Here is a 19952-nt window from a genome sequence, read left to right as displayed (position 1 = left end):
GAGTAAAGTGCATTGGCGTGGAGTGTATTGGCATAGAGTGCAGTGACATAGAGTGCAGTCTTGTAGAGTGTGGTAGAGTATATCAGCATAGAGTGGAGTTGTGCAGAGTAGATTGGTGTGGCCTAAATCGGAGTGGTGTAGAGTGCAATGGCGTAGAGTAGAGTGACGAAGAGTGCATTAGCAAAGAGTAGGGTGGTACAGGGTAGAGTATAGAGTAGAGAGGCATATCGTAGAGTGCAGTGGCCTAGAGTGGAGTGGTGTAGAGTGCAATGGCGAGGGGTGGTGCAGAGTAGAGCTCAGTGGTGTGGAGTGGTGCAGGGTAGAGTGGAGTGGAGTGGTGAAGAGTGGAGTATTCATGGTGTAGTAGTACACTGCCATTACAGACAACACATTTTCAACTGAAATGACCATTACATCTGCACAGGTATATAATAAACCTATACAGTGCACAGAGAAAAATGTGTGGAAATTGCATCACCTAGTTTTGTTAGTTTTGATCACGTTAAAGTAATTGTTTCCAACACAATTCAGAAATAACAAAAAATGTGCTTCATTTGTGCGTTCATAATTCTAATATATTCTGAAATACTTACACAGTTCATTTTAATGTTGTCATGTGCTAGAAAAACACTCTTTCATACCCCTTATACCCAGCAAGATTGTCACATTTGAAGTCAAGACAGAAAAGTAAACAAGTGCCCCCCCCAGAAGACAGCGCCTGACATGTGACTTCTGTCTTTAAAAGAACAGCAAATGTGACAAGATAAGAACAAGATTTACTGGCCTGTTTACAAAAAGGGAGCTCTCAGAAAGATACTGGTAAATAAGGTTTTGGCATCGGGACCTGGAGTGCCTAAGCGAGTAAATGGAAAGCAAGAAAATGTGAGTTACAAACCGCAAAGGCAATGGCAAGCAATGGGCAGAATGCATTCCCAGGCCAACTTTCTGAAACTCCCCAGGATGTCTTTCGCTTACCAGACACCTATGCTGTCTGGTAAGGTGTGACATAAAAGCAGCTGAGGGAAAGGCGAGGAGGAGGAAAGTTGAAAGATATGGAAGTGTAATTAAGACAGGTGTGAAAGAGACAGACAACAGATTATAAGGGAACTAGGAGCTAGGTGAAAGAGACCTGCAAAAGAAACAGAACAGGTGAGAAAGTCAGGTGAGAAAGGGGAGTGTGCGAGATCAGCGAACATGACACATTTGAGGTAGAGGTGGTTACAGAAGTGTGGCGAAATGGACAGCAACATTTGATAGAGAATGCAAAGGAGCACAGACGAACATCAAGAAAGCAACTAAAATAGGTTAGTAAATAAAGATTCAGATTTCAAATCCAATATAGAGTATAGAGGAGAAAACCCAACATTAACCACAATAACCCGGTCGAAAGGTCCAGAAGAGGGGAACGAGGCAATGAAGGGGCATGTGAATGCAGAGGAGAGGTCAGATACATGATTGATATGGCATCTACTACATCAGCCTAACTACTACATCGCAAGGTAAGTATATTAGGGGAATTTAACAGTTAATAGGGCTGGGTTGCAATGTGGAGCTAAGATATTAATAATTTGCTTACCTGTATGAACTGGTAGGTGATGGAATTGATGCAATAGTATTGTATGTCGATATTACTGACCTCGATATAGTGTCATACAACCATAGAAAGCAGTCAGGGGGTATCCATATTATTGGAGGGGATCTTCACCAGGATTCTGCGCCCTCTCGAGTGTTGGTGGTGTCCCGCACATACTTTGCCAATACCCACCTTTCATTTAGTTGGAAATTCTCACTCTTTGCTTATCAAATGTTGGTTTGAATCTGAATGTGAGGTCGACAAGGACACTTTGTCTTGTGGGGTTTCCTCAGCTAGTCCACGGAACTAGAATAAGGTTATGGACCTGAGGAAGTCACTTGTGACCTTGGTAGCAAGAAATAGACGGAGGCTGAAGAGTTCTGTCGCGGTCAACTACAGAAGACCTTTAGAGAAATGGACAGAGTGACATTTTGAAGGTTCCTAGAAGCTGCCGACTCTGTGGCTTTCTTCTATGAGGATTGTATCAGTGTTGTCAGCTGGGTGAACAGTTTAGAGGGATCTTTCCCCAGGGGGGGGTGGGTCAATAGTACAGGGCTTCCAGTATAGTGCAATTTGAGTCATTTACCACTGGGGAAGTTAGGCATTCTCTGTTCCAAAATAAGTCTGTAATAGCACTGGGTCCTGTGTGGCGGGTGTGGACCCCTTTAAGGACAGTGCTGACCTGACGGCCCGTTCTAAATCAGACATCTCATCTAGTCCTTAGGGTTAAGATGTTCCTCAGTGACTTAGGGGGGAATCGTTATCACCCTCATGCTCAACAAGCATTGGCATAGTCAATAGGTCTCGGTGTAATGAGCGAATCTTTGCACTTTTAGCATATTCAAGCAGATAAAGAAGCGAAGGCATCATTGCCTTCAATGCAGTCCTGTTTTTGTTTCTATGTTAAATAAAGGTAGGACCGAAAGAGAGCCTTAATTATAGTCCTTCTTTAATTTGTATAACAGAGAAAGAAAGGAAGGGCTATAAGGAAGGTTGCATTGTTACCTGATCTTCATTATGCATACAAATGAAAAGAGGATGGTCTTGAAGGCTAGTGGACTTACAATAAAGACAACCTTTTTTCTACAAAGCAAAAAATTAGGGAGGGAGGAATGAAACAGCATTGGGAGGAGGAGCACAAAGGGGAAAAAGAGACTGGCTGAAGGAAGCAATGAGAGGTGTTGGCGGGTGGAGGAACGAGATACACACAGGTGAAAGATGGAAGGGTGAAAGCGAGGAATGAGAGATGGTTGCAGTGGGAGAATGGAAGAGCAAGACACAAGGTAAAGAAAGGGGCAGGAGGGGGCAGCGTGATGCCTGTCATTGTGTAGTAGTCCCTAATGCAATTCAATGCAAGCACTACATTGGGGGTGGAGACACCCTAACAGCCAATAACATCAGGTCAGAGTAGAATATTCCTGTAAGATTAGTCAAGATGTGAGTGACAAAGTCACAAACCACTGTCTGAAAAGAGCTGGTCATAAAAGCCAGGCTCTGAAGGGAATGTACCTTAAGCAAGCATTAAGTAAATTGTAAGCAAAAAGTCTATAGGATGTTGAAGTAGGAGTTTTTGCCAAATTTTCATTCTGGATTTGCATTCTAAAATTGACACTGGCAGCATCTTCAGAATGGAGGACAAATAGAAGGAAGAAAATATTTTATCTGAGGTACAGATGGCGATTTGCAAAGGGATTGGCACTTTGCAGCAATGCCTGTTGTATCTGCAAAAGGAACAGATGATGAACGGAATGCTGAACAATGTCAAACATTCACCCCCCAGTCACAGATCTGGGACTAAATTAATTGCTTTTTTGCCTGCCATGCCATTCCAGTTTGGCCCTAGGCATATGCAAATCAGTCTTGACCCTGCTCCCCAAGGGAACCATCCAGCCCGAACTGCCAGGCTAAGTCTTCTCTGGACCAGAAAAAAGCATCCTGGGACCGGTTTCTGGGTATCACCCCACATTTGTCAGACTAGCTTGAATCCAGTGGCATAGTGAGCATGGGACCAACCTCTGGGCAAACCCTTCCCACTTGAGGTGAGAAATGCAAAAAGAACAGATGATGGACAGAATGTGGAATAATGTCAAACATTCACCCCCAGTCACAGATCTGGGATTAAATCAATAGTGTTTTTGCTCGCCAAGCCTTTCGAGTTGGACCTAGGTATATGCAAATCAATCTTGATCCTGCTCCTCATGGAACAGGCAAAGCCAGTATTTCCAGTAGCTGGCACCCACCACATTCTTCTCATCAAAGATTCTATAGTTACCCTGACAACAGTGCCAATGACTTCTTCACACCTATCCATATGCAAATCAGTCTTAACCCTGCTTCCATGGAAACAGACCAGCCCCAATGGCCAGGCTAAGTCCTTTCTGGACTGGAAACAAGCATCCTGGGACCAGTTTCAAACATTCAAATCAAGTCACAGATCTGGGCCTGAAGTCATCTTTTTTTGCTTGCCATGTCATTCCAGTTTGGACCTAGCCTTATGCAAATCAATCTTGAACCTGCTCCCCATGGGAACAGTCCAGCCCAAACTGCCAAGCTAAGACCTCTCTGGACCAGAAACAAGAATCCTGGGATCAGTTTTGAGGTATCACCCCTCATCAGCCAGGCTAGCTTGAATCCAGTGGCACACACAATCATAGGACCCACGTCTGGGCATACCCTTCCCACTTGGGGCAACAAATGGGAAAAGAACAGATGAAGGACGGAATGCTGAACTATGTCAAATATTCACCTCTAGTCACAGATCAGTGCCTAAATCCATCGTCCTTTTGCTCACTATGCCAATCCAGTTTGTAACTAGCCATATGCAAATCAGTCTTGACCCTGCTCCCCCTGGGAACAGTCCAGCTCAAACTGCCGGCTAAGTCTTCCCTGGTCCAGAAACAAGCATCCTGGGACTGGTTTCAGGGTATCATCTGCCAGGCTAGTTTGTATCCGGTGGCATAGCGAGCACGAGACCCATGTCTGGGCATACCCTGCCCACTTGGGGCGACAAATGCAAAAAAGAACAGGTGATGGATGGAATGCTGAACAATGTCAAACACTGACCCCAAGTGACAGATCTGGGCCTAAAGCCATTGTTTTTTTGCTTCCCTTGCCATTCGAGTTTGGACTTAGCCATATGCAAATCAATGTTGATCCTGCTCCCCATGGGAACAGTCCAGCCTGAACTGCCTGGCTAAGTCCTATCTGGACTGGAAACAAGCATCCTGAGACTGGTTTTGGGGTATCACCCTTCAGCAGCCAGGCTAATTTGAATCCAGTGGCGCAGCAAGCAAGGGACCCAAGTCTGGGCATCCCCTTGCCACTTAGCGCGCACATAGCAAAACCAAAATAAAATGATGGAGGGAGTGTTGAAACTTTTCAAACACTCACCCCCAGTCACAGATCTGGGTTTAATCCATTGTTATTTTGTGCGCCACGTCACCCCACTTTGGACACAGCCATATGCAAATCAGTCTTGACCCTGCTCCCCTTGGGAACAGTCCTGTCCGATCTGCCAAGCCAGGTCCTCTCTGGACCAGAAACAAGCATCCTGGGACTGGTTTCAGGGTATCACCTCTCATCAGCCAGGCTAGCTTGAATCTGGTGGCATAGTCTCCACCTTGCCTCACGCTGGGATGACCCTGAGAGTATATGTAGGTCAAGACAAAATACACCTGTCATTATAGGTCTGAGCTTCTTATTAGGCCTGCCTTTATTTCCGATTGATGGCTAATTTTCATTAGAATACTCCTGGAGCCATTAATCATATATCTTGTAAATGGATCCCACTTAAATGAGCTAGATTTATGTCAGGTTATTTGGGGAAGGGTCTGTTTAGATATTTTCTCATTTTGTCCCAAAACTCTATGGAAGCTAGATGGATGAGGACAGGTAAAATATAGTATGGCCATTCAAAGAAGTACATTCAAGTCTTTGAGAGTCATACCTTTTGCCATACTGCCCCGAATGCACCCAATATCATCTGAACTTGGAAGCTAGGAAGGATTGGTCCTGGTTAGTACCTGAATGGAAGAACTCTTTGAAAGTTATTGCAATGGTCCAACAGAAATAGTTCAATTTCTTAGCAGTGTGTGGAAACAGAGGTTGTGAAGAGTTGTTGTTATTAAAGCATTTTCCAATTGTAATGTGTGGGGTCAATTAAGCTAGTATGGTCATCTATGTGTGGTGCATCACATTTTATGTTTCGAGGTTTTATTATCAGAATTTTAGTTGTATTATTTTAATGTAATTTTATAGTTGTGTCTGTTTAGTTAGTGCTTAATCATTTTTTACATTACTTGATTTTGATTTGACCTGACTTGTTATTCATGTACATAGTAAAATAGATGAATCTGATGATCTCTTTAAACTGATAATTACAGGATGCAGTGCTCTCTGCTTCTGTTGAAATTAACTTTCTTATTGAGCCAAGTCAAGAACTTACGTATGTGCATTTGTCTAATTTTGTATTTAGTGTGTTTTTTTATTTTAACTTAGTAGTAGAAGGCGTTACAGTACATATTAGAATTCTCTGCTGAATTACATGGAGATGCTCCTAAAATCATCTGTAGTGTCCCAAAGCCTTTGCTGTTAACCAGCATCATAACTGAAGCATGTTGACCTCTGCGTGTGCAGAGGTATGCATTCACACACTCTGTAGTTTTCTGTTTTAAGAAAGCATTGCATCCATCTTTTCAATGGTCTATCTACAATGACACTGAGTATGATTATATGTCCTTTAAAGTTTTGTTTGAGAATCACAAATATAGTTTAATGTACTGCTAGGGAATCATGGCTTATGTTTTGATGGGGTGTGTTTGTGTTTTATTGGTTACAAAGCTTTATGTTTGCTATACAAATCAAATGTGAAAGTTAATGGGCTTCAAGTCACAGTACCTGTAAGACTTTTTAGTTTTTTTTTATGTAGATGTCATTGTTGAATATTTACAAGTAAACAATGAGGGGGAAGAACTATGTTTGATCTTAACCGGGCCTCACCGACAAGGGTCACTACATTTGTGAGGAACTGTCTGTTTATGAAAAGAATAACAAATGTGCACAAAGTTAATTGTACTCGAAGTAGGACTGGGAAGTTTCAAACTTCACCCTTGAAGTGAGATGAATGCAGCAAACATTGCAATTTGCAATGCTATTGCAAAGGGATTTGCATGCAATGTCATTTTCACACAAAAAACTTTTTTGGAAGAGGTTTACCTCTCAAAACTACCTTTAACCAAAGTTCTTCAACACTACTTGTTTCAAACTTCAAAAACTTTGTAATGTTATGAAGAGTGCAATATTTTAAAGAAAACTTCACGAAATTGTAGAAGAGAATCCATTGTAGTTTTGCAATCATCACGTTTAGAGTCACTTCTAATGTGTAAAGAGCTGAATAGCACTGGAATGATATAGTTAGATCCAGTGGTCTTGAAACTATATAGACACACCAATTTGTAAAGCAGGGTGGTTAAAAAGCAATAATGTTCAGGGCAGAGACACAAGAAGTTCCAGAACAGATAATCTACAAGTGAAATCAGGAAGCAATTTGAACATGTGGTTAAAAAAAAAAAAAAAAAAAATGATGTAACATATACAGGGGTAAAACTGAGAATGATGCAAGAGATACAGCTTGGAGATAGGATTTGTGGGAGAAACCCATGGCATGATTTAGATGACACTGGATGCACACAATTCAGGCGAGATGATGCAGGGAGAACATGAGGCAAGATTCTTTTGACTCAGGAGGCATACAATGATACCCAAGGGACAGAAAATTAATTCGATAGAAGAAAAATAGGACAACATAAGAGGAACACAAGACAATATTATTTTGATTCAGGATGAATGGAATGCTACCACAGGAACACAGGATAAGAATGTTTTGAAACACAGAACACCAGTTACGAGTCATTTGATAAAGATGAATACAAGACAGGATTTTTATGGTACAGGAGGAATACAGTTAAAGGTTTCGATGATACTTGGAGAATAAAGGTCAACATTTAGATGATGCAGAAGGGAAACAAAGAAAGGGTTACAAATACATGCACGTTCCCACAGAAGACCCAAAATCTAAGGCAGATATGCCAAGACCGATGGAGAAAATACAGGTGTGACATCAAAGACATGATTTTACAAATGTTTGTGAATTTCTGTTCTATAATTATTATGATGCAAACAGAATGGAAAGTCCTATGCAACATGCCTCACATAACTGTTTTGTTTTCTAAAGGTTATGTACTCGTTTTCCATGGCCCACTTGTGCTCTTCCTTTGTGACAGCTTCGGCCTGGAACATCATTCCTTCCAGGTTAAGTATTTCACACACTGCACTGGTGTTGATAGTATTTGACAATTCTTGCTCTGTAGCAGGAGGAAGCTGCAGAGGTACACATTAGAGGGGAGATGTGTGCAGGTATGGGGATGAGGCTGAGACGGGAAAGGAGCTGCAGATCATGTGGTTTTGAAAGTACCAGCAACAAATTTAATTAGAAAGGCTACTGTAAGAGGAAGCCATCAAAGTGGAACCAGTAGCATGTGATGACATTACAATATTGATGGGAAAAAGAAACATAGAAAAACAACAATACAACTCTAGAAATGTATCTAGATCACACAAGCATTTCAAAGTACCTTCTTGGAGAGTAAAAATGCATTCTCTGTGTAAATATAATTGAAGCTTTACTTGTCTAACAAAATCTAGTGCTACTGTGAAGTGTCATCAACTATTTGGGCTTATAACTAAATGTTGAAACATCTTAGACATGGAAGTTCTGTAACATAATATTTCGTTCACAATACAAATGATGCACTTTAGAGCCAACAGTATAAATAAATGAAAGAATGTAAGAATACAACATGGTTCAAAAATATGCAAAGGGTAGACAGGTTACGACCAAAGGAGGGATGAAGAGGTTATTTTATTAGGGGAGGGGTTTGTGGAGGGAACGCTGCATATGTACATTCATTTTAAAGTGATGTATTTTTTTTTCTTTTTTTTTTTGATTTGTACAGTGCTTGCACTCATAGATTTATATTTGTTTGGCTGAGCAGTGGAGGTGGGCGATATGATGAATGAGTCACTCAGTCTTTAATGGACTTTCACCCGCAGGCCCTACAAGCTCTGCCTATAGCTCTGCAGTCTCCCCAGAGAAGGCACGGGGGTCCTCATCAGATCGGGTCGTCACCTTAAACTGGCGGCGCAGGAAGCCACCATAGCGCTTTTCATTGTCCCACTTGAGTTTGGGCCGGATTCTGCGCATGAAGCCCCCGTAGCGCTTGTGCAGGTGGTCCACAACCTCCACTGGATCAGGGCTACGCTTGGGGTATTTGCGCAGGAAGCCCCCATAGCGTTTTCGCTCATCCTTGAGAAAGCCCATCTCTGTGCTGTCAGCATAATTGGCCATTTCTTCACTCTCAGTTGCCACGGGTTCAACGCTGGCCACTTCCCTCTCTCCAAACTTGCGTGTAAAGCCTCCATACTTTTTGGCAGACCCACCCTTGCTGATGGCACTATTTTCACGCAGGAGGGAATTTGCAAACGCTTTGCTCTTCTCCAATTTCTTCATGAAGCCTCCATAGCGCTTGGCCACGCCACCCGTCTGATCTCCTGGCACCTCTTCACCATCCGGGCTGGCATCAGCAGGGGCCCGAGTCTGTTTATTGATCTGTATCAGAGGTGGCATGAAGGAAGACAGGACAGCCTGGCATTTCACCCACTCAGCAGAGGACCGCAGGGCACCCTCACACTCCAGGGAACAAATCTAAGAAGTGGGGGAGGTAAAACATTAGCAATTTCTTCACTAGTTTGTTCATGCAATAATTCTAGAGTACGCATCACACAGTGCCAGCAATCACGGTGTACAAAACACAGAACCAGAAGACAACTCTTTCCTGTGAATAAAGAAGCTGAGAATGAGGTTCATTCCCAGATTGTCCTTGATTGTGTGGCCATTTGCTCCTTCGAGAGGCATGAGCTTGTGGAAAAGCATGGGTTGTTCTAAGATGTATCCATAATGTGTTCTGTGACTTTGCTGGAGTGGTTTGAGGGTGGCTGACTAAGGATGGTTGTTTGGTTATGCTCCACTTCTGGGCATTTCGAGTTGTGAATTTTCTAAACCTAGGAGTCTGGGGAAGGGTGATGTTGCTTCCAGATTTATACTTGATGTTGGTGATTTTTTATGTGAATGGTATGAGTTTATGGGCTATGGAAGGTTACAGTCAGATTTATGTTATAGTTTAGTATTTTATATGTTTTAGCTGGAACTGAATGAATATTGGGCAAACTGAAGGTTATGGATTGATCTTCGATTCAGTCTAAAATTCAGGATGTATTTCATCTGCGAGTGCTGTGAGTCTAGCAGTCAGCATGAGGGAGTATCCTTATTTCCTGTGGTGCATACCTGTGTGCTTCTAGGTGGCTGATATCGGATAGAATAGCAGCAGGGCAGTACACTTGTTTTCTGCCTGCCCATAGTAAGCCTCTTATGTTGCATCTACATTACCATTTTTAATAAAAACAAAAGGTTGAGGGCCCGATTTAGAGCAGCAGAGGGTTTACCCCGTCACAATGGGAATTTCCAACCAGTTGTTATAATAACGAGACTGCTGGATTTGGGCGGCAGCACCAACAGGTGCGGGGACTGAGTCTGATCCTGAGCCATGTGACAGACGTCAGCCTAACCCTTCTGGCCAGCTAGCAGCACCTCACCAGTACCCAAGAGTAAAAGGTGATTTGTGGCAGTCCGTAGCATGTCATTTGGATTTCTCAGGGAAATCGTGGTGGAACAGATCTTACCACTATCTCTCAGTCACATACATACAAAGGCAAAAACAGATGCAGGACTAGGTTCAATAAGTTTTATTGAATCCACTACATTCTATGTAAAAAGGCATGTATTGCGATTATAAGGATGACAAAAAATAATAAAAGCAAGGCATTGACAAGGAAAGTGAAACATGGGTAAAGTCCCACCATACTGTCACAACAATGGTTCTAAAATCCCCCTACCTGCACTAATAAGGTTCTCTACAAGAGCATGACAGTGTAAGCCCATTGTGCCCACCAGGCCGCCCTGGAAGAATCCCATACCGGTTGATCTACTGTGGATTCTCCGGCATGTAGGGAGAGACTGCACCAGGTCTCAGCAGAAACTGCAAAGGCAATGTGGAGTGGGATATGGGATCAATATTTTGGCGGACGGGATATCCGTCATCGTTGTGATGGAGTAACCCCTCCACCAAACTCTAAATCAGGCCCTTAGTCTTGTGACTACAGAGAAATTTTACTGAACTCAACGTGTCACTTAAAATGCCACTACCTCCGAGGATAACGCCAGTGTGATGCTGCTGAGGCTCACAATCTTTGCATTTTTTTGTTATAACTCTTTTTTATTAAGTTTTTGCTGTTAGTATGAACCATACAAACGGTAATGGTGTAAATCAACAGTCTGACACATCCCCAGCATGTCACAATGTCTCATTCTCAAAATTCCAAATCTAGATAAGCACAGAAGACGACCTATAATTGCCTTAATACTATACTCTAAAAATCTCTCCCTGCTGCCCCTCTCCAAGTGCTGTCTCCCTGACTGCGACCTCACATAGTTAACACCTACATCTGCCCCCTCTGCTTCTTTAGCTGACTCAGTCCATGTCACAGAATCCTCTCCATGGGCCCCAAACTTTTTCAAATTTCCTCAAACAGCTTCTTTCCTCATAGATGGCCTTATCCGCCTGCATACGCCAGTCCAGGTTTGCCGACCAGTGTTCCACTGTCAGATCCTGCCAGCTACCCAATAGTTGAACAATGTAAAATAGTTGAACAATATCCCTCTTGGCCATCATAAGCGGAACACTTCACATAAGTAATATGTAGTTGGGTGGGGTCAGGACTCCCTAAAAGTCAGACTCTCAAGCGATGGTCCAAGTGTCAGAAGCTCACCTATTACCATCGAAATTTGGTGGTCCACTTGACTAAAGAAGGGATGTAGTCACGGGCATCCCCACAGGGTATGAAACAACGTCCAGTTTGTCCACAGTCTCTCAAGCATGTATCAGATCTTTCCCATGTGGCAGAGTTTAGTCCTCAAAAAAATATGCAAGATGAAGTATCCTAAGCGGCACCAATGAGAACCCTGCTGTAATAGCTACCTTTCTTCAAACCTAATCATTCATCTTGATGAGATTCTGGAAATGAATGACATCTCAATTGTGTGGAGAAAACGAGCCCAGGTTTACCTAAAAACACAGCTCTAAGTTCAGTAGGACAGAAGTCAAACAGTACTTGTTCTCTTGCTTCTAACCCTTTTCAAGGCTTTGACACTTTTCTGGAGATTTTTCTTTTGTACTCAAAACCGCCTAGGAACATCTAGCTTAGGATGGTCATGCCCAAACGAGTGGAAATAAAATGGAGACTGAGCAAAGAACGAGGCATGACCTCAATGAGCATGCTCTTTGCAATGATTGGAGTCTCACCAGAGACAACCATGTTTATGTGCAGATAATTATGTACTCTCGGAAGTCTCATTGAACCTGTGACAGCTATAGGTATAAATTGGCTTCATATAAAGTAACTTTTTTCTGGGAGGTTGCTTGAAGGGTACAATGCATTCCTAAATTTTCTGGGGTAAAGCATTGCTGCAGCCCAAGGGGTGAGATATACCAAACATCCCATGCGAGTTCCAATAAGTCTCAGTGAACTGGGCCCTTTTCACCCTGCACTAAGCATGTAGGAATACTGTATCTTTCCAGTAAACGTGATTGAAGAAGGTGAATTTTTCTAGCGGAGTAATGCCACACTCTTCCTCTTCCTTCATGGCTCTATGGGGGAATGCATAAATCGTCGCATCTATGCAGGTTCATAGCTAATGTTCCGGGAGAAGCCCTGAAATCTGTCTAGGAATGTAGGTCAAAAATCTCAGTACATAAAGTAGTTTTTCTCTTATTTGGCTTGGGCCTGGAATACCTATAGGATCCCTCTCAAGTCAGTTCTTCAGCCTCCACAAGTGGGAGAAATCCTGTCGGGTTGTCCAGTGCCTGATTTGGCTGACGCCATTAAACCATGCAAGCCCGTGATTATAAGTCTTCTTCTGTCTATCTGCCCTTAACTATGAGTGTTAGCTGGAGTTCCCTTCAAGTAATTTGAGGACTCCACCAACTTGACATCTATGGACCTGTGGTAATTCTTGGGCTGAGGAACGTGTGCTGCATTTCTCCCAGGCCTGGAACTAAGCATACAGATCTGCCCATGGCCAGTGGTGCTGGAACTATTTTGAGAGTGTGAGTGCTGCCATCAATGTTACATCACTGATGTCATATTTTTGATTGTGAAAAATCCAAGCATCACACAAAGAGCAAATGTTGCAAATTAACTGTACCCATTCAAAAAGGTGTGGTATTTATTTGGTGGTGCATTTTGGAACAGAGTATCACACATATATTACTACAGCATCTTGTGGTAGGACACTGGCATTCGCAGTTGGCACATTTTCCATTGAAATGACCACTAAATTTGCACATTCATGCCGTTTTACTAATAAAACAATGTAGAGCAAAAACAGTGTGTGGAAATCGAGTTACAGCGAATAACTATCATTTCAACGTATTAACAAAAGTCTCTTGATTTATTTTGACCCTCTTAAATATCTTTGTTTCCATCAAACTTCAGAATTACAGAAAAGTTTAATTTTTGTGTTCTTAACTGCAGATATATTTTGAAATATTTTAACTGTCCATTTACATGTGTTTAAATTTTGTCGTGTTAGAACAAACTGACATCCTACAGCCTTTCATTTTCACACTCCTTGTACTCGAGCACATAGTTCTCTTTACAAAATCCTCTCACTTTGTAGTCAGAGAAAGAAATGTAAACACCAATGTCCATGGGAATAAACAGCAATTTGTCGGAAGACATAGCCTGACGGTTGACTTTTGTCTACGAATGCACATGTGCAAGATAAGGACAACATTTAAAGCCATCTTTATAGCTCATTCACCTTCTGAACTCCAGCATGGTTATTTCTAGGGGGGCTTCAGTGCCTGTGTCCATGGCCCTGCAGCCCTTCGGGGATTATCCCTCCAATGTCAGAGGAAAACTTCTGTAAAGTTTCATGGACGACTAAGTACAGGAGCTATTATTTCGCCTGGCAATATTCTTTTTCCCTCTCCATTGGCATTTTACTAAATGAGAATGCCCCATTTGTCCCTTTTTAGGCCGCTATTGCACATGGCGTAACCAAGGGCTAGCAGCCTTGTGCCTGGGCATGCCCAAATCAGCCTAGATGTTGACTTGGAACTGGATTGACAGGCTACGAATAGTTCCAGCAGCTATCCAGCTTCTGCACCTCTTGATCCTTAGTGCACTGGACTAGGCCATAAGATTTGGAAAGACTAAACCTTTTTTTTAAACATTTTATTTCGTGGTACAGTTCTATTTCAGGTCAGTTATCATAATCACTAATTCATCTATATACATATTAAAGAAGTGCATACATCTGAATTTGAATACAGCTACATTAATTATATGCAAATTATCCAATTTTCCCCTTGAAAAACAAACCTGAGAGCTATTCAAAAACTTCATTCATGGTACCGAACCTCATATGCTTGAAAACAAAATTATCAACATTCCACATATCCGCTTTAAACTTACAAACCTGAACTAGTTCGCCAGAAAAAGAGCTCTTAATATGTGAAATTTTTATGTATTGCCTGAATGGACAGCAAATAAATTCCCTTTCTCTCTGACCTTCTTCATTTTCTTAAGCCACTCTGAAAAATAGGGAACAAGCTTGGATCTCCTTCTCTGATTGTGTAACTAGCACTGAAATAAATATCAGTTTTTGACATCTCACTGTAATTCCTGACATTGAACAGTGCCCTAACAGTGCGAGAATAGGGCTTTGAGGAATTAGAATCTGTGATTGATCTTCTAAATATTCAAATATAGTTTCCTAGAACCTATCCAGTTTACCACAATTCCAGATGATATGCAACCAATCACCATTATCTATTGCATCACATCTAAAACACTGATTAGGAAACCCCACGTTTAATTTGTTTTAAAGCTGTGGGGTCCTATAAATCAGTCATTTGCGATAAAATAGCATTTTTTAGACAATTTACCCTTCTCAAAGCTTTAAAATTAAACCTATTACCTTTTTGCCATATATTGCAGGTCAGTGCCATATTTCCCCCTTGTACCCATTTATCAGTGATCCTACAGTAGATATCAAATGTATCTGCTGATAACCAATACATGTTCTAGAGCCCTAATTTCTTCTCATAAGGAGCACTAATTAAATTTGCTACCAAATCCTTCTATCTGCTAAAAGGTTTGGATCTATTTGTTGGAGAACATGATATAGAGCCCTAAAGAATAACTGCAACCACAATGTATCTGTGCTAATCTGAGGTTCAGTTTCACTCCAAGACTTATGTTTATCATTAACCAAAAAACCAGCTAGGTTTGTAAAGCTGTTGTCCCTCCACCTAATTACTATTTCCGGATCCATAGAGCCTCCATTGCCTCATTCAATCTGAATAAGATCTATAAATCTGTGCTTTCCTTTTAAAAAACATTTCACACCTCACTTTTTTTGGGCATCTGGTTAACCCTAAAATAGCTCTAATTTGTTTTTCCCTTAGCATCAATTCATTTTGGAGGTGGCTCCATAATATATAAGTCTTTCTTAACCTGAATGCATATTGTGCAACATGTCCATAGTAATATCAAGCTTGGGAGAGCTAAACCTCCTTCTTCCGGTCCTCTATTTATATATACTTAATAGTATTCTTGGACTAGAATCGTGCCATCAAAAGGACAACATCATAGACACAGCACATTTTAAAAATAAAGAGTATGTTATACATAGCATAGCTGAAAACAAAAAAATAATAAATAAGGGGAGGACTGCCATTTTTATTTAAGCTACCCTTTGTCCAAGAGTAAGGGGAAGTGGTGTCCAACTTATCAATAACCCTTTAACTTTGCCAAGAAGTGGCTTATTATTCATGTTATACAGATCAACTATATCTCCCTGTTAGAAATGAGGTCTCTAATTGGCAGTGGTTTGCACCCTCTCCAAGTAGGGACCCTCACTCTAGTCAGGGTAAGGAAGACACACAGTTAAGATAACCCCTGCTCACCCCCTTGGTAGCTTGGCTCAAGCAGTCAGGCTTATCTCAGAGGCAACGTGTAAAGCATTTGTACACACAAACTACCACAGTGAAAACACCACTTAAGTACTCCACACCAGTTTAGAAAAATAGCCAGTATTTATCTGAGTAAAACAAGATCAGAACGACAAAAATCCAACATACACTAGCAAAGATACGGATTTTCAAACATTAAATCATAGTATTGTGCTTAGAAACACAATAGCTCCAACTGGGGATATCATAATGTCTTGAAGGAGTGGTCTCCAACAGTCTGACGCCACTCGTGAGGGAGTGTGGGCCGGTCACAAAATTACACGGACCCAGTTACAGTACTTTGGAAAACGATCAGGAAACAAAGACGGTGCATGGAGTCGGAGGGGTGAGGTGTCGCTGGAGGCGGGGAGGCATTGGTTCCTTACCGCCACCAGGGAGGTGAGGCGTTCGTTCCTTACTGCTAGGCAGGGGAGGTGAGGCATAGTTTTCTTACGGTTTCAGGGGAGGTGAGTGTAGGAAAGTACCATCTTGCCTAGCATGTTACCCCCATTTTTCACTGTATATATGTTGTTTTAGTTGTATGTGTCACTGGGACCCTGGTAACCCAGGGCCCCAGTGCTCATAAGTGTGCCTGAATGTGTTACCTGTGTAGTGACTAACTGTCTCACTGAGGCTCTGCTAATCAGAACCTCAGTGGTAATGCTCTCTCATTTCTTTCCAAATTGTCACTAACAGGCTAGTGACCATTTTTACCAATTTACATTGGCTTACTGGAACACCCTTATAATTCCCTAGTATATGGTACTGAGGTACCCAGGGTATTGGGGTTCCAGGAGATCCCTATGGGCTGCAGCATTTCTTTTGCCACTCATAGGGAGCTCTGACAATTCTTACACAGGCCTGCCACTGCAGCCTGAGTGAAATAACGTCCACGTTATTTCACAGCCATTTTACACTGCACTTAAGTAACTTATAAGTCACCTATATGTCTAACCTTTACCTGGTAAAGGTTAGGTGCAAAGTTACTTAGTGTGTGGGCACCCTGGCACTAGCCAAGGTGCCCCCACATTGTTCAGAGCCAATTCACTGAACTTTGTGAGTGCGGGGACACCATTACACGCGTGCACTACATATAGGTCACTACCTATATGTAGCTTCACAATGGTAACTCCGAAAATGGCCATGTAACATGTCTATGATCATGGAATTGCCCCCTCTATGCCATCCTGGCATAGTTGGCACAATCCCATGATCCCAGTGGTCTGTAGCACAGACCCTGGTACTGCCAAACTGCCCTTCCTGGGGTTTCACTGCAGCTGTTGCTGCTGCCAACCCCTCAGACAGGCATCTGCCCTCCTGGGGTCCAGCCAGGCCTGGCCCAGGATGGCAGAACAAAGAACTTCCTCTGAGAGAGGGTGTGACACCCTCTCCCTTTGGAAAATGGTGTGAAGGCAGGGGAGGAGTAGCCTCCCCCAGCCTCTGGAAATGCTTTGTTGGGCACAGAGGTGCCCAATTCTGCATAAGCCAGTCTACACCGGTTCAGGGACCCCTTAGCCCCTGCTCTGGCGCGAAACTGGACAAAGGAAAGGGGAGTGACCACTCCCCTGACCTGCACCTCCCCTGGGAGGTGTCCAGAGCTCCTCCAGTGTGCTCCAGACCTCTGCCATCTTGGAAACAGAGGTGCTGCTGGCACACTGGACTGCTCTGAGTGGCCAGTGCCACCAGGTGACGTCAGAGACTCCTGCTGATAGGCTCCTTCAGGTGTTAGTAGCCTATCCTCTCTCCTAGGTAGCCAAACCCTCTTTTCTGGCTATTTAGAGTCTCTGTCTCTGGGGAAACTTCAGATAACGAATGCATGAGCTCAGCCGAGTTCCTCTGCATCTCTCTCTTCACCTTCTGATAAGGAATTGACCGCTGACCGCGCTGGAAGCCTGCAAACCTGCAACATAGTAGCAAAGACGACTACTGCAACTCTGTAACGTTGATCCTGCCGCCTTCCCGACTGTTTTCCTGCTTGTGCATGCTGTGGGGATAGCCTGCCTCCTCTCTGCACCAGAAGCTCCGAAGAAATCTCCCGTGGGTCGACGGAATCTTCCCCCTGCAACCGCAGGCACCAAAAAGCTGCATTACCGGTCCCTTGGGTCTCCTCTCAGCACGACGAGCGAGGTCCCTCGAATCCAGCGACTCTGTCCAAGTAACCCCCACAGTCCAGTGACTCTTCAGTCCAAGTTTGGTGGAGGTAAGTCCTTGCCTCACCTCGCTGGGCTGCATTGCTGGGAACCGCGACTTTGCAGCTACTCCGGCCCCTGTGCACTTCCGGCGGAAATCCTTTGTGCACAGCCAAGCCTGGGTCCACGGCACTCTAACCTGCATTGCACGACTTTCTAAGTTGGTCTCCGGCGACGTGGGACTCCTTTGTGCAACTTCGGCGAGCACCGTTTCACGCATCCTCGTAGTGCCTGTTTCTGGCACTTCTCCGGGTGCTACCTGCTTCAGTGAGGGCTCTTTGTCTTGCTCGACGTCCCTTCTCTCTTCAGGTCCAATTTGCGACCTCCTGGTCCCTCCTGGGCCCCAGCAGCGTCCAAAAATGCCAAACGCACGATTTGCAACTAGCAAGGCTTGTTGGCGTCCTTTCAGCGGGAACACACTTCTGCACGACTCTCCAAGGCGAGAGGGATCCGTCCACCAAAGGGGAAGTCTCTAGCCCTTTTCGTTCCTGCAGAAACCTCAGCTTCTTCTGTCCAGTAGAAGCTTCTTTGCACCCACAGCTGGCATTTCCTGGGCATCTGCCCATCTCCGACTTGCTTGTGACTTTTGGACTTGGTCCCCTTGTTCCACAGGTACCCTAGATTGGAAATCCACAGTTGTTGCATTGCTGGTTTGTGTCTTTCCTGCATTATTCCTCTAACACGACTTCTTTGTCCTTAGGGGAACTTTAGTGCACTTTGCACTCACTTTTCAGGGTCTTGGGGAGGGTTATTTTGCTAACTCTCACTATTTTCTAATAGTCCCAGCGACCCTCTACAAGGTCACATAGGTTTGGGGTCCATTTGTGGTTCGCATTCCACTTTTGGAGTATATGGTTTGTGTTGCCCCTATCCCTATGTTTCCCCATTGCATCCTATTGTAACTATACATTGTTTGCACTGTTTTCTAAGACTATACTGCATATTTTTGCTATTGTGTATATATATCTTGTGTATATTTCCTATCCTCTCACTGAGGGTACACTCTAAGATACTTTGGCATATTGTCATAAAAATAAAGTACCTTTATTTTTAGTATAACTGTGTATTGTGTTTTCTTATGATATTGTGCATATGACACTAAGTGGTCCTGTAGTAGCTTCACACGTCTCCTAGTTCAGCCTAAGCTGCTCTGCTAAGCTACCATTATCTATCAGCCTAAGCTGCTAGACACCCTATACACTAATAAGGGATAACTGGGCCTGGTGCAAGGTGCAAGTATCCCTTGGTACTCACTACAAGCCAGTCCAGCCTCCTACAGTGAGGCAGCGGTTTCTTGAGACCAGGCGGGCCAATGGATCCAGCAGGTCAAGACGAGAGGCATTGACTTGGTGGTGTCACAATCACACCACGGGGCCACAGGTGCTGTGGCAGGGTGAGAGTCAGGTGCCACGGACATCAGTGACACAGCGCTCTGTACTTGCATTGTGGTGGGACTTCAGAGGCACTGTGGTGGGCCTGCGGCTACAGTCGCGGTCATTGCACTCAGCAGAGACAACGGCTCCACTGCAGGCAGGAGAGCGTGGTCAGAGAGCGGCGCTGTTTCTGAAGTAGTTCTGGAGGTCGATGCACTTGTTTCTTCCTCGGTACACCAGAACTCATTTCCAAGCGCCCAGGAACTGGATTTGGCACCACTTGGCAAGTCAGGACTCGCAGCAAGGGAGCCCAGGCACTGGCAGGTGAAGTCTTTGATGTCCCTGAGACTTCTCAACAGGAGGCAAGCTCAGTCCAAGCCCTTGGAGAACCTTTTGAAGCAGGATATAGAAAGCCAAGTACATTCCTTTCACTCCCAAGACTGAAGCAGCAAGCAGCAGGCCAGTACAGCAAAGCAACAGGCAGAGTGGCAGTCCCTCCTACAGCATCCAGCTCTTCTTCCTGGTAGAATGTCATCAGTCCAGAAGGATTCTAACTATGTGGTGTCAGAGGTCCAGTACTTATACTAATTTCGGTCTTTGAAGTATGCAAACTTCAAAGAGGAGT

General features: G+C 43.6%; 1 protein-coding gene across 1 annotated transcript in view; it reads right to left on the bottom strand.

Moving 5' to 3' along the window:
- Nucleotides 1-8030: 8030 nt before the first annotated feature.
- PDYN (prodynorphin) overlaps nt 8031-19952 on the bottom strand; it is a 263719-nt gene continuing 251797 nt past the window's right edge. Inside the window, exon 4 of the mRNA XM_069201614.1 lies at nt 8031-9335. Coding sequence (XP_069057715.1) covers nt 8700-9335 — 636 coding nt within the window. The 3' untranslated portion in view covers nt 8031-8699. The remainder of the gene's footprint in view (nt 9336-19952) is intronic.

The sequence above is a fragment of the Pleurodeles waltl genome, chromosome 7 (genome assembly GCF_031143425.1).
Source record: "Pleurodeles waltl isolate 20211129_DDA chromosome 7, aPleWal1.hap1.20221129, whole genome shotgun sequence".
Classification (NCBI taxonomy): Eukaryota; Metazoa; Chordata; class Amphibia; order Caudata; family Salamandridae; genus Pleurodeles; species Pleurodeles waltl.
The sequence above is the reverse complement of the archived record's forward strand: the minus strand, read 5'-3'. Positions and strand labels throughout refer to the sequence as shown.